This window comes from Balaenoptera ricei, chromosome 18 (genome assembly GCF_028023285.1).
Source record: "Balaenoptera ricei isolate mBalRic1 chromosome 18, mBalRic1.hap2, whole genome shotgun sequence".
In the NCBI taxonomy this organism is placed as follows: domain Eukaryota; kingdom Metazoa; phylum Chordata; class Mammalia; order Artiodactyla; family Balaenopteridae; genus Balaenoptera; species Balaenoptera ricei.
The window spans coordinates 11,769,333-11,783,136 of NC_082656.1; the positions used below are offsets into that span (position 1 = coordinate 11,769,333).

The 13,804-nt window shown below is 35.3% G+C and overlaps 1 protein-coding gene across 8 annotated transcripts in view; it reads left to right on the forward strand.

The window, feature by feature from the left end:
- Positions 1-13,804, forward strand: part of NBEA (neurobeachin) — a 612,623-nt gene that overhangs the window by 388,520 nt on the left and 210,299 nt on the right. For 5 of the 8 annotated variants that reach the window (XM_059902450.1, XM_059902451.1, XM_059902453.1 and 2 more), the window contains 2 exons: positions 201-344; positions 3,234-3,266. In XM_059902450.1, coding sequence (XP_059758433.1) covers positions 201-344; positions 3,234-3,266 — 177 coding nt within the window. The remainder of the gene's footprint in view (positions 1-200; positions 345-3,233; positions 3,267-13,804) is intronic. The other 3 variants (XM_059902452.1, XM_059902455.1, XM_059902456.1) reach the window with 1 other exon arrangement.

A 13,804-nucleotide genomic window follows, 5' to 3' on the forward strand; every position in this document is an offset into this window, starting at 1 on the left:
CCTCATCTGCAACAGTAGAGTAGGTGATTACACCCCTTGCCTTTCTCGTGGAGTTATTTAGACCAAACAAGATAAAGAAGGTAAAAATCTTCTATAATTGAAAGTAGTATGTAAATGCAGCATATATTTATAAGAAAGTAATGGATTTATAAGAAAGTAAATCACAATGACCTAAATTATTATATTTTGGTTGTGATTAGGCACTGAAGAAGATGTAGTAAAGTCTAAGAAAACATTCCGAAGTCAAGCAATAGTGAATCAGAATGCAGAGACAGAGCTTATGCTGGAAGGAGATGACGATGCAGTCAGTCTGCTCCAAGAGAAGGAAATCGACAATCTTGCAGGTAAATTTTTAAATATTTTTTTATTTGTTGTAAGTAATAAATGCACACAAAGTTATTGAATTTAAAATCTATCTCCTGATGAATAAGCTAGTGCCAGTGGTTGGAGCAATGCTCAGTCATGTGAACGTTAATAATTTATCTCATTTCTAGTATTGAAAAGAGGAAAATACATATCAAACTAACGATAAATGAATAGCATCTACTTTCTGTGTAGTGAAGAGCAACTTTTAATATAGGAGAAGTAATGGATAGCATAAACTGTTCCCATCTAACTGCCTGAATAATTGGGGGGGCTGGCGGGGGGAACAGGATGGTAGACTTCACATATGACTAACATGTTAACAGCTGTGAAAAATAGCCACTTCGGGCAGGTGGCCATTGAAATAGCCATTTCCTTCCTGCTGTCACTCTTGGGCATGTCCCTCCCCATCCCTGTTTTTTTTCTCTCTCCCCACACTGCTAATCCCCACTACCAGGAGACATACTTTCACCTGCCCACCCTCAGTTTTCACTTTGTCCTGGTGCTCGTCTAAGGTCAATTCAGAGCAGCATCTACAATGGCCCAATGGGCTATATATACCTTAGTGTTGGCATCTAACCATTTTTGGTTTTTAAACCACTTTTGAGAATCTGATGAAAGCAGATTGTTTCATAAAGGTACACAGACAATCTTGTACACAGTATCAGAGTGTTCACTGACCCCTGGAAACCAGTCTGTGGAATCATATCCTAGATCTCAGGCTAAAAACTCCTGTTTTAGAGTCTCAAAAGTGGTTGAATCTTACCTCTATTCTATATTTTCACCCCATACAACATTGGAGTGGCAGATGACAATAGAGAAGTGAACTTACATTCATCATATGTTTACAAAATAGCACTCCTGTTTCCAGAACTGAGCTGAAAATTACCTGGCATGCTTTAGGAAAGTCTCCAACAATATTTCTGCCAGTTAGAAATCTCTCATTTTACCAAAGAGAAGATGTTATTGTTAATTGTAAACTGGAGAGGAACGTTATTCTTCCTCTTCTAGAAAATGTTTAATAAGGTTATTCTAACACCAGCTCCTGGATATGCCTATGTTATTAGCAATTCTGTATCATGAAAACGATTTTTCCTATTTAAAACGAATCTTAAGTCTATGTACAAACATTTGCCTTGAATTCCTGAGGAAATGTTCAAGTTTTAGTATTGTTGTTTTTGTGGGGTTTTCTAGTAGTTCAGAGATTTTTATCTGAGGCCATTTGGCAATTTGAGCAAATGAAGTCCATTATTTCTTTTTGCCACAGATTGTTTTCTCATTTTCTGGTCTTAGTCTTGATCCTAAAGAACTAGAGAAAATTCACAAACACGATTTCTGACCTTTTGAGATAATGTGTTGCCTTTCCTCATTCACATATCCTCACAGATATGTTCAATAATTATACAGTTTAGTTTAGCATCTCTGGTCTTTAGTTCCCACTATAGGTAATTAGTTGATACAAATTTGGCTAGTACCTTGAAGTTTATTATGATAAGATCTGCCCACTAATACCAGAAGCAAAATCTGGTAATGATTAATGACTCCTTTATATTTCTCTCTTTTAAGGTAGCTTGAGTAATTATTAATATTAATTTATGCTTATAAACAAAATTTTCAAAATAACATTAAGTTAAAATATGTAAAGAGCAATGAAAGTAGGCTTGAAATAAATTGTTTAAAAATCGTATCTTAACCAACTGTCTCTATCAATACTCCTACAACTTCTGTCTTTTAAACAGATTTTTCTTTGAGCAATTTGCTCTTTTCCCTATCCACCAAGTCCTAACTCATACTCTTTCTGTGGAATCCTCGTGTCTGAAAAATCTTATAAACTGTCCTAAAATATTGATCTTCTACTTAGTCTACAGTGTTCATGTTTAAATCAGCAGTGCACAAATGTGACCCTGAACTTTGAATGCAGTAGAAAAGAAGTAGGGGATGGATATTTTGTGAAGGGAGAAGTAACAGTCACAGAAATAGCCTGCATAATATATAGGTGTCTAACAGATTCATTCTGTAAATGCGGAAGCCTACTTACTAATCTGGACTGCCATGATAGTGACAATGTCACATAAAAATAATTTTGGAAGTTAATTATAAACCAGTGTTCTTAGGTTTTAAAAAAATCAGCTGTTAAGTTTTAAACCACATAAATACATGACTTTTTTTGTTGCTCTAACAAATGCTTATCCAAATAATTGTTATCTCTGTCTCAGAAGTCAACATTTGCTAAATAATAATGTCTTTTTAGGATCAGTTTCTGTTTATAAAAAGAAAAAAAAAGAGGAAGAAGTATAGGCAGCATGTCTTGCTAGGAACCAGGCAGTGTTTGAAGGGTTTCATGTTCAATAACCTATTTAATAGTCACAACAATCCTGAGAGGTAGATACTATTATTATTACCTTAATTTTACAAGTAAGGATATAGAGGCCAAGACAAATTTAAGTAGCTTGCATAAGGTTAACAAGTATATAAAATAATGTATTTCCTTAAAAATATGTAGTATATGGCACAAACTAAAATACACCAAATAGTGTCTTTACATAAATATGTGTATATACTTAAAGACTCTTAAAATGATGTAAAACCAAGATCCTCAGTTGATAACTCAATTTTTACACTGGCTCCAGTATACTTAGAAATTTATGAATAAGCATAATAATTCATTTTAGTTTTATATATGTATTCCCCAAAATCATCTAGTAAGTTAAAAAAATCTGACAGGGTATTTTCAGCACAATTGTATTTAAACATTGACCCTTTCTCAGGTTTTCTCCATTTTCTTTGGAATTTTCTAGTTTTAATAAAGATACAATGTCCACAAAGTTCTACAGTTTTAAATGTCATACAATTTTCTGTTTCACTTTTAGTTCCCTTTCTTCCCAAGCTGTTCATCTCAAGAGGCAAGTTAACTATGTGTGACTATTAATTACTCAATTTATTATGTATTGTTGCAAATGACTAATATGATTATAATATAGAACTATGCCAATCAATTATTACATTAATAACACCTAACTTAATGTATTTTAATTGCTTTTTTAGTTTGTAGTGATTGACCAAAGTGAATTAGCACCTAAGATTTCATATGTAATTAAAAATTTCAACTTACTAATTATATTGTTTACTTAAAACATTGAAATTAATTTGTGTAATTCAACTGATTTTAATCTAAAATCTCAATTATTTATTTTAATTTGAAATTTAGCTTGGCAGGTTATTTCTTCAAGTAATTATTGAGTAACTAAAATTTAAAATTAACTCAAATTTGTGTGAATTGACAAGTGAATGATTTAATTTAATTGATAGAAAGGCTTGTCTTGCACTAATAGAATGTATTTCATTTCTTTTAGAGTAGTAGTTCTGTCATATATGCGGGTAACAATAGAAATATTTTACATAATAGAATTAGAATTCATACGGATTCCTTTATTGTTACTTCCAAATGTTAGTAATTTTGCTAATTTAGAGAATTCTGAGTTAATGTTAATAATGATGGTCCTTCATGCTTTATCAGTTCTGTAAGTTGTTAAAAATGTTTTGTTTATGTATATGTAAGCTGTTATTACCAACAATCCACCCATGTGTTTAATGTCAAATAACTTAAACGATTTTCTACAACCCCACACCACCAATGTCCAAACTTCTCTTTTTACCTGAAATATCCTTCACACATCTCTAATCTACACCCTCCCTTATCTCCTCCTATCAAAATCTCTACCCTTTTTTATACCTATTTAAATAAAATACTTTGTGAAATATTCACTAGCCAATCTTATCACCCCATAACATTTTTTGGCAACAACTTTATTGAGATACAATTCACATACCATACAATTGACCCATTTAAAGTGCACAATGATTTTAATGATTTTTGTATATTCACAGTTATGCAACCATTGCCACAATTTTAGCACATTTCATCACCTCAAAAAGAAATCTCATATTCTTTGGCTATTCCCCCCAACTTTCCCATCCTTCCTCCACAGCCCTAGAGGACCACTAATCTACTTTCTGTCTCCATAGATTTGCCTATTCTGGACATTTCATATCAGTGGAATCATATAATATGCAGTCTTTTGTGACTGGCTTCTTTTAGTTAGCATGATGTTTTCAAGGTTCATCCATGTTGTAACATGTATATCTTTTTTATGGCGAATAATATTCCATTGTGTGAATGTACCACATTTTGTTTATCCATTCTTTGTCATTTATCCATTCAAATGTTGATGGACATTTGGTTCGTTTCCACTTTTTGGCTGTTGTAACTAACAATGCTGCTATGAACTTTTATTTACAACATTTTATGTGAACATTAAGTTTTTATTTCTCTTGAGTATATGCCTAGGCATGGAATTGCTGGGTCAAATAATTACTCTATTTTTAACTTTTTGGGGAACTGCTAGGCTGTTTTCCAAAGTGGCTTCATTATTTTAATTCCCATCAGCAGTGTGGGAGGGTCCAGTTTCTCCACATTCTTCCCAATGATGGTTATTATCTATCTTTTTTATTATAACTGCCCCCCAAATTTTGATTATATTAATCTTAAGACACTTATTACATAAAGCCTTGTTTTGTAGATGCTGTTCTATATGTTTTCTCCCTCCTTTTAGAGGGTAAATTCCTTAAGGCTATCAACCATATCCCATGTACCTTTGAACCATGAAGAAATCTAACAACATTACTTGCCCTTAAAATGTTCCCCTTGAAAAAAGTTCATTATAGGTAAACTGGAGAGCTGAGATAATTATCTAGTTAATTTATACCAAAACCAAGAGACAAAATAAAACTTTTGAGCTCTTGAAATTAAGTATTTGGGAGCTTGAATTATCAGATCATATGTTCATACTAATTAAATCATTCAAATAATGACTCAGCTCATTACTTGTCTTTTCCAGGGTATGAACATCTAAAGTTAAGCTAATCTTGGTTCTATCCCAATTTCTACTAATTATGTTATTTTAACTAAATGTCCCTTAAGGTCCCCATTTTTAACATCAAGATACCACTGTGACTCTTAATCAAAAAAATAATAACTCTCTCTATCACATGGAAAAAATGTCCTATAACCAATGGACTACAATGTTATTTTGAATATTTTAAAAAGAATAATTAGTATAGGGAACTAGCAACATGGGGAAGAAGTGTTAGAGTGTAACGGTTGGAATTTTTGTGGGGGGTGTTTTCAAAATGGTAGATTTACAATCCTTTACACACACACACACACACGCACACATGCACACACACACACACACGTGCGTACATACTCTAACCAAAGTCAAGAATCTGAAACTTAGAAGAAATGCATTATGTGAATTTAAGAATGAGAAAAATATAGAAATAAGGGAGGTCTACTAAGAGAAATAGAATGTAGTCAATGGGAGGTTCTCCTAAATGACAATCACTTTCCCCACGTGACTCACCTTTGAAGCTCATCACAGTTCCCATGCACTTTCACTGATGTTTAGAGGGCAGTAGCTGTTCAGACTGTTTTTCTTATTGTTAACCAGTCAAATTCTTTGCATTTCATACAATCTCTGTTCTACCAATTCAAACTAAAAGCAGGTATCAAATGATAGGGATGGAGGAGGAAACTTGCTTAGAATTTTTTTAAATTATGAAAGTTTCAGGCATACAACATTATAGTTCAACATCTGTATAAATACAAAGTGATCACCTTCACAATTCTAATTACCATCTATCACTGTACATTTGGCCCCCTGTGCTCATTTACTTAGAATTTTTTTGAGGTTGACCATTCCTACCTCCCTAAATCTCTATTTGACTGCATTTCACGTACTCATTTACTTACTCAGTACCAGTTTTTGAATACTTAGTGACTATGTAGAACTCTGGGGTTCAGAGACTGATAGGAAAAAAAAGTCAGCAGGAGAATCAGCTCTGCTACCCCTACTCAGCAACTCAAATAACCAGGAATTATGGTATAGAATATGCCTACCCTAATAAGTGAAAATAGACAATTAAGATGATCAGATAGATAATTTAGGCCTTGAAATGTTCTAACTTGAAATGTTCATCTACCAGAGGCAAAGTTGTTTATTTAAGGAGTGAATGTTACCTAAAAACTGAGCTAATAAGAAAGGAAGATAAAAGCAAAATATTAGGGCATAGAAGAAAGAACTCAAGAGTCTAGAAAATTATAATAATAAAATGAAAGGAACAACAGAATTCTAAAAACTAAGAGTTTTTCAGGGAAATGTGTTATTTAAAGAAGAAAAAGGAATATAAGCCAAAAGCACAGAAAAAATTTACTATAATTGTTTAATGGAATAAGAATGTAAATACTATAGATGAGAACAAGGTCAGTTGTTTCATAGATGCAGATAAACTCTGACTCAGATCATGTCTGCTTGAGTCAGGCCTAACTATTCCCCACAGTCCAATTCTAATATGATTAATGAAGATTCTTTTCCTGACAAAACTAGAATTTTTAAAAAATTCCTTAACATTTATACTTAAGATGTTTTCATGACAAAGTCTAACTAGACTGGAATCAACCTGATATTTGTATTTAGGGGAAAATATCTTTTAAACATTCTGGATTCTCTGAAATGCATTTTGCTCAGGATTTTCCCCTTAATTTTTAAACCCAAATCTGTTTTAAGGGAAATTTAATCCATATGTCCCTGACTCACTCACACTTAACTCATCAAAATGTTGTTTAGTAAAAGCTATTTGATGTTGAAAAAGCCTTATGAGTCTTTATAAGTCTTTTTTCTCTCTCTTTGAATTAGGAAGTTGCTTTGCAGTCATAAATAGTATACCCAAAGGGCTCATGTTCAGCTTCAAACAGAGAATTCGCAAAGCTCTTAGAGACAGCATTAACACATGTCCATTTCTTACAAAAGCTAAAATACTTAAACTTCTAAGTTAATTTTTTAATTCAGCTGAAAAGTTGTGAAAATCAATAAAAGCTTCACCTTGAATATCTAGCCTTCTTAGCCTTTCTTCATTATTTTTACAATGTCTACAAGGCCATTTTAGAGTCTGCAAATATTTTACTGTATCCATCTTTCTGTATCTCCAAAAATGTATGTCCTCTCCAACCATGGATTCTGTAGTCTATAAAAACACTTTTAAGGTACTTTTAACTGTAACAACATCCCACTAACCACACTTTGTAAATTTAAAATATAATAAAAGGACATAATTCAACTATGTTTGTTAGACATCAACCATGATTCAGCTCACATATAAGTTCTTACATCTTTTTTTATTTTAAGAATAAGCCATTCTTTGTTATGCTGCAAATCTTTCACAAACCGCAGTGATGAGGTCTATTCTTTCTAATACAGTGTTCTAGTTGAAACCGGTTTTTATTTTTTTACTGTTTTCTCTGTATGGAGAGTTTCCCACAAAGTAATCCCTCTACAGATTTATAGTTATACTTACTACCAACCTGGAAAGTAGTGGCAATGAACAATTCAACTCACTTATCAATAGACCATCTCTCTCCTATATGTAGGCAGCTAATATTTCAAATGTCGTGTTTTTTAAAGAGGATATGATGAGGATATTATTCACCTGTTGAAAACATATGGGTCACCATGTTTGTCACACTTGGAGGAAAAAAAGTGTGAGATAACAAAACTGTTTTCCTAATGCCGAACTGTGGGCGTTAGCAACTTGGAGAAGAGGAAGAGGTGAGGTTTCATCACTGCCTCACTTCTGAGTGCTCTGCCCTCCCTCTGAAAGACTTTGGCACTAATTCACAAATAGGTAAAAAACTGATTTTGCCACTACGTTTAGAGCAGTGCCATACCGAAGGACAAATTAGTCTGCATACTGAAAATATTTTATTTATTTCATTATTTTGTTTTGATGACTTAGCGCTATGGAGCCAGAGCAACAGCCTGCAAAGGTACCTCAACATAAACAGTCAGCACTAAGGACAAGCTTTACATGGAAATCCATTTATAAGTAGTTATTCCAGTAGAATCTGCTCCATCAGATCAATCATCAGTCCGATAAATATAAATCTAGAACTTTTTATCAGCAAATAAGAAGAGAAAGCCAGCCTCAGTTTGCTGGCTAAATATTGTTAAATATCTTCTTTCCAGATAAAATGTTTAGGCAGTTTTATTGATCAGAAGATGACAGATAGTAATGTTTTATGTGTTTTTTCCTCAAAGTTCTGTTTAATTTTTCCTTCATTTTAAGTCACTAACAGATGAAACAGCTAAATACAGTTGTAGTGCTATTTCAGTTCAATTTGTATCTAAAACAGGAATGTTAAGAACCAAATATCACAGAAGACTTTCTTTAAAAATAAATCTTGCATCTAAGATTGGGTTGTGTGGATAAGTCTTCATTTACCAGCAAGTTTTCGGGGTGGGGGGGTGGAATGAGCTAGTTAAAGTAGTAAAGAGTAAGTGTGGATGGGCAAATGATGCTGGCAGATAGCTTTACAACTCTATGAATTAGGTATTATACTTCATTCTAGGATGTGGAGACCTAGGGTCAAACGTTGGGGTATTTATTTATGATCACATAACAAATATCAATACATGAGCCAAGAAGTGAGCCCACTTTTCTTTCTCCAAAAGCCCTTGTTCATTCTACTACATCAGTGTTTTGTTTTGTTTTTTTTTTTAAATCCTGAATTATAACCCATTGGTGTGTTTGTTAGCAAATCAATTACTTGGACTATTACCAGCATTATTTGTAAATGAAATAAAATGAAAAGAAAAGATTCAAATAGAAAATGTCAAAATTCATCACACACAATAAAGAAAAGAGCTGGAAGGACCTGTTGGGTCCTTATTCTCTGTTGCCAGATCCCAACTTGACTCAGGTTGGATGTGGTTATCCAAACAAAACAAATATAAAATATTGAATATCTACTGTGTGCCAGACATTATGCTGGATGCTTGAAGCAAAAAGACACATATGATTAAAGTTACTGCTTTCAAGGAGTTTACAGTGTAGAGGAAGGACAGATAATGAAAAGAAAAAAAAAAAAATCCTACATCTACAAAGGAAGCCATGATAACACAAAACAGGGCCCTTGACCGCCATGTGGATTCTGGATGGGTGTTCCTTTTAGTTAATCATAAGTAAAAGATTTAGAAAGATTTGGAGTTGTTACAGATGACATGTAAACATAGTATGCTAAACTACCACCTTCTCTGTGAAACTACAGTAGGTCTAAATTATTCGGGTAGAAGTATGAGGCAGAAATCTCTGAAGGTTACTGGGGTGGGGGGCATTTTGTACCATGAGGTACCTGTATTTTATCCTAAAGGCTACAGTGAGACAATGAATGAATTTTAAGCATGAAAAGATCTAATTTATGTTTTTTAAAAAATTACTCAGGCCACTGTACAGATTATGGTTTTAGGATGTCCAGACTTGAGGCAGGAGGCTGTTGTCCAGATCAGAGGTGATGAGAGCCTAAACTAAATTGGGGTGGAAGAAAGAGGAGAGGAGGGCAACTTCTAACAACACTTAGGAGGTAAGATGTGAAGGACCATGATAATTGACCAGCTGTGAGGAGTAAGAACGAGGGGAATCTGTCCCGGGAGAAGAAATGATGTGGAAGCTGTTAAATGTGTTTGGGAATGTAAAGATGCAGGCTTTTAGGGGAGAGAAGAATGAAGATGACTGGTCAGATTGGTCTGTTGGGTATCCAAATTTTTCAAATGTATAGAATGGTTTGAAATTTGAGAACCAAGTTCGGCATGGAGCTCATAATTTAAACCTCTGAGATCACCCAAGGAAAGTGAGAATATAAAAACAGAAGAGTAGTAGCCCAAAGTCAGATCCCCTGTGTAACAACAAGGTTTAATTGGCCAACAAAGGACAGCTAGCTCCTCAGGGATACCAAGAAGGAAGTCAGGCAGAAAAAGAACAGGAGAGAAGACAGGCTTACCTTGGAGATATTGCAGGTTCGGTTCCAGACCACCACAAAGCAAGCATTGCAATGAATCGAGGCACATGAATTTTTTGTTTTCCCAGTGCATAGAAAAGTTATGTTTAATGTTTATATCATATTGTAGTCTATTAAGCGTGCAATAGCATTGTGTCTAAAACAATGTACATACCTTAATGTAAAAATACTTTATTGTTAAAAAAAATGCTAACTGTCATCTGAGCCTCCAGCAGGTCATAATCTTTTTGCTGGTGGAGGGTCTTGCCCGGATGTTGATGGCTGCTGACCGATCAGGGGGTGGGTGCTGAAGGTGGGGTGGCTGCGACAGTTTCTTGAAATAAGACCACAGTGAAGTTTGCCACAGGGATTGATGCTTCCTTTCACGAATGATTTCTCTGTAGCGTGCAGTGCTGTTTGATGACGTTTGCCCACAATAGAGCAGCTTTCAAAATTAGGCTAGGTCCTCTCAAACCCCACCACTGCTTTTTCAACTAAGTTTATGTACTATTCTTAATCCTTTGTTGTCATTTCAGCAGTCTTCACAGCGTCTTCACCAGAAGTAGATTCCATCTCAAGAAACCAGTTTCTTTGCTCATCTATGTGAAGCAACTCCTCAACTCTTCAAGTTTTATCATGAGATTGCAGCAATTCAGTCACCTCTTCCGGCTCCACTTCTAATTCTAGTTCTCTTGCTATTTCTACCACATCTGCAGTTACTTCCTCCAGTGAAGTCTTGAACCCCTCAAAGTCATCCATAAGGGTTGAAATCAACTTCTTCCAAACACCTGTTAATGTTGACATTTTTACCTCTTCCCATGAATCACGAATCTTCTTAATGGCATCTAGAATGGTGAATCCTTTCCAGAAGGTTTTCCATTTACTTTGCCCAAATTCATGAAAGGAATCACTATTTATGGCAGCTATAGCCTTTTGAAATGTATTTCTTAAATAATGAGACTTGAAAGTCAAAATGACTCCTTGATCCATGGGCTGCAGAATGGAAATTATGTTAGCAGGCATGAAAACAACATTAATCTCCTTGTACATCTCCATCAGAGCTCTTGGGTGACCAGGTGCATTGTCAATGAGCAGTAGTAATTTGAAAGGAACCTTTTTTTCTGAGCAGTAGGTCTTAACAGTGGGCTTAAAATATTCAATAAACCATGTTGTCAACAGATGTGCTGTCATCCGGGCTTTGTTAGTGCATTTTGTAGAGCACAGGCAGAGTAGATTCAGCATAATTCTTAAGGGCCCTAGGATTTTCAGAATGGTAAATGAGCTTTGGCTTCAACCTAAAGTCACCAACTGCATTAGCCTCTAACAAAAGAGTCAGCCTGTCCTTTAAAGCTTTGAAGCCAAGCCTTGACTTCTTCTCTCTGGCTATGAAAGTCCTGGATGGCATCTTCTTCCAATAGAAGACCATTTCATCTACGTTGAAAATCTGTTGTTTAGTATAGCCTCCTTCATGAATTATCTTGGCTAGATCTTCTGGATAAGTTGCTGCAGGTTCTACATCAGCACTTGCTGCTTCACCTTTCACCTTTATATTATGGAGATGGCTTCTTTCCTTAAGTCTCATGGACCAACCTCTGCTAGCTTCAGACTTATCTTCTGCAGGTTCCTCACCTCTCTCAGTCTTCATAGAATTGAAGAGAGTCAGAGCCTTGCTCTGGATTAGGTTTTGGATTAAGGGAATGCTGTGGCTGGTTTGATCTTCTATCCAGACCACTAAAACTTTCTCCAGTCAGCAATAAGGCTGTTTCCCTTTCTTATCATTCATACGTTCATTGGAATAGCACTTTTAATTTCCTTCAAGAACTTTTCCTTTGCATTCACAACTTGGCTAACTCTTTGGCACAAGAGGCCTAGCTTTTGGCCTATCTCTGCTTTCGACCTGCCTTCCTCACTAAGCTTACTCCTTTCTAGCTTTTGATTTTAAGTGAGAGACCTGTGACTCTTCCTTTCACTTGAATACTTACAGGCCAATGTAGGGTTATTAATTGGCCTAATTTCAATATTGTTGTGTCTCAGGGAATAGGGAGAGAGAGAGACAAGAGAATGGAATGGTCAGTGGAGCAGTCAGAACAAACACAACATTTACCAATTAAGTTTAGCCTTATATGGGTAGGGTTCATGGTGCCCCAAAACAATTACAGTATTAATGTCAATGATCACTGATCACACATCACCATAGAAAATATAATAATAATGAAAAAGTTTGAAATATTATGAGAATTACCAGAATGTGACACAGAGACTTGGAGTGTGCAAGTGCTATTGGAAAAATGGTGCTGATAGAGCTTCTGGATGCAGGGTTGCCACAAACCTTCAATTTGTAAAAAACACAGTCTCTGCCAAGTGCAATAAAATGAGTTATGTCTATAGTATGCTTTAGAAGTCAAGGAACTCTGGCTCAGTCATTTTCAAACTGGTATTTCTTGGAACACAGTTATTTTGAAATATGCTAATGAGAAAAAGTATAGTTAAAGGTATTTGGAAAATTCTGGGCTTAAAAATAAAATGTTACACAGATTGTGTTTTTGTTTTGTTTTTTTAATTGATGGAAGGACTTTTCCAAACTTTTAGCATATTAATTAATATGTATGTCCCTAACACCTTGGCCTAAGTAGAGGATGAGGGTGAAGCCAAAAGGAGTGAATAGGAATGAGGAACTAAGAGGTGAAAACTGAAGTCCAGAAGCTTAACAAAGGAGAGGAGACCAAGATAAAAGAGTAGCTAAAGTGGAGGAGGGTAGGACCGAATGCCAGATGGAGAGAGTAACTGACTTGAACAGGAGGAAAGTTACATTTTCTGGAGAAAAAGAGATAATAAATGCAGAGGCAGAAAAATCTTTAGATAGAGGAAGACATTAAGATAAATAACCAAATTTCATTTTCTCCAAAATATGAATACTTCATTTATTATGCGGTCAGGATGGATGAATGTTCATATGTGAATTTTTCTAGGAAGGGGCCATATATTTAGTCATCTTCTCTAAGAGATGTGTGAGCCCGAAAAAGGACAGACACCACTGCTCCAAACTGTAATACCTGAGCTTTAATCTTTGGTTCCTTGACCTAAAAAAATCTGACATTTGAGGCTACATGTGTTTTTTCAGTCCCATCTCACACTGCTCCCCTTTACACCTCCTAATCGCTGGCCCATCTTATTTCCTACTGTCTGTATCCTGCATCTGTTTGTTCAGACTCTTCTCCTGCTTCACAACACTCTTCCCCGCATGTGCACCAGTCTGAATCCTGCCCATCCATCACAGCTCACTTCAGTTCACTGCCTCACCCTGACCCCCCACAAAGGCTGGAAATCATCACAGTTATGTGAATGCCTGTAGAATTTTTTTTTTCTGTCCTTCTCTCAGTGGGAGGCAGTATACATAACAGTAAATACCCTGGAGTCAGATCACCAGGTTTGAATCCTGTCTCTACCATATCCTAGTTGTGTGACCTTCCCTAAGTTACTTCAGCTCCCAGTCTCATTTTCTCTCTGTAAAATGGAGATCATAGCAGTACCTATCTCCTAGGTACATTATGA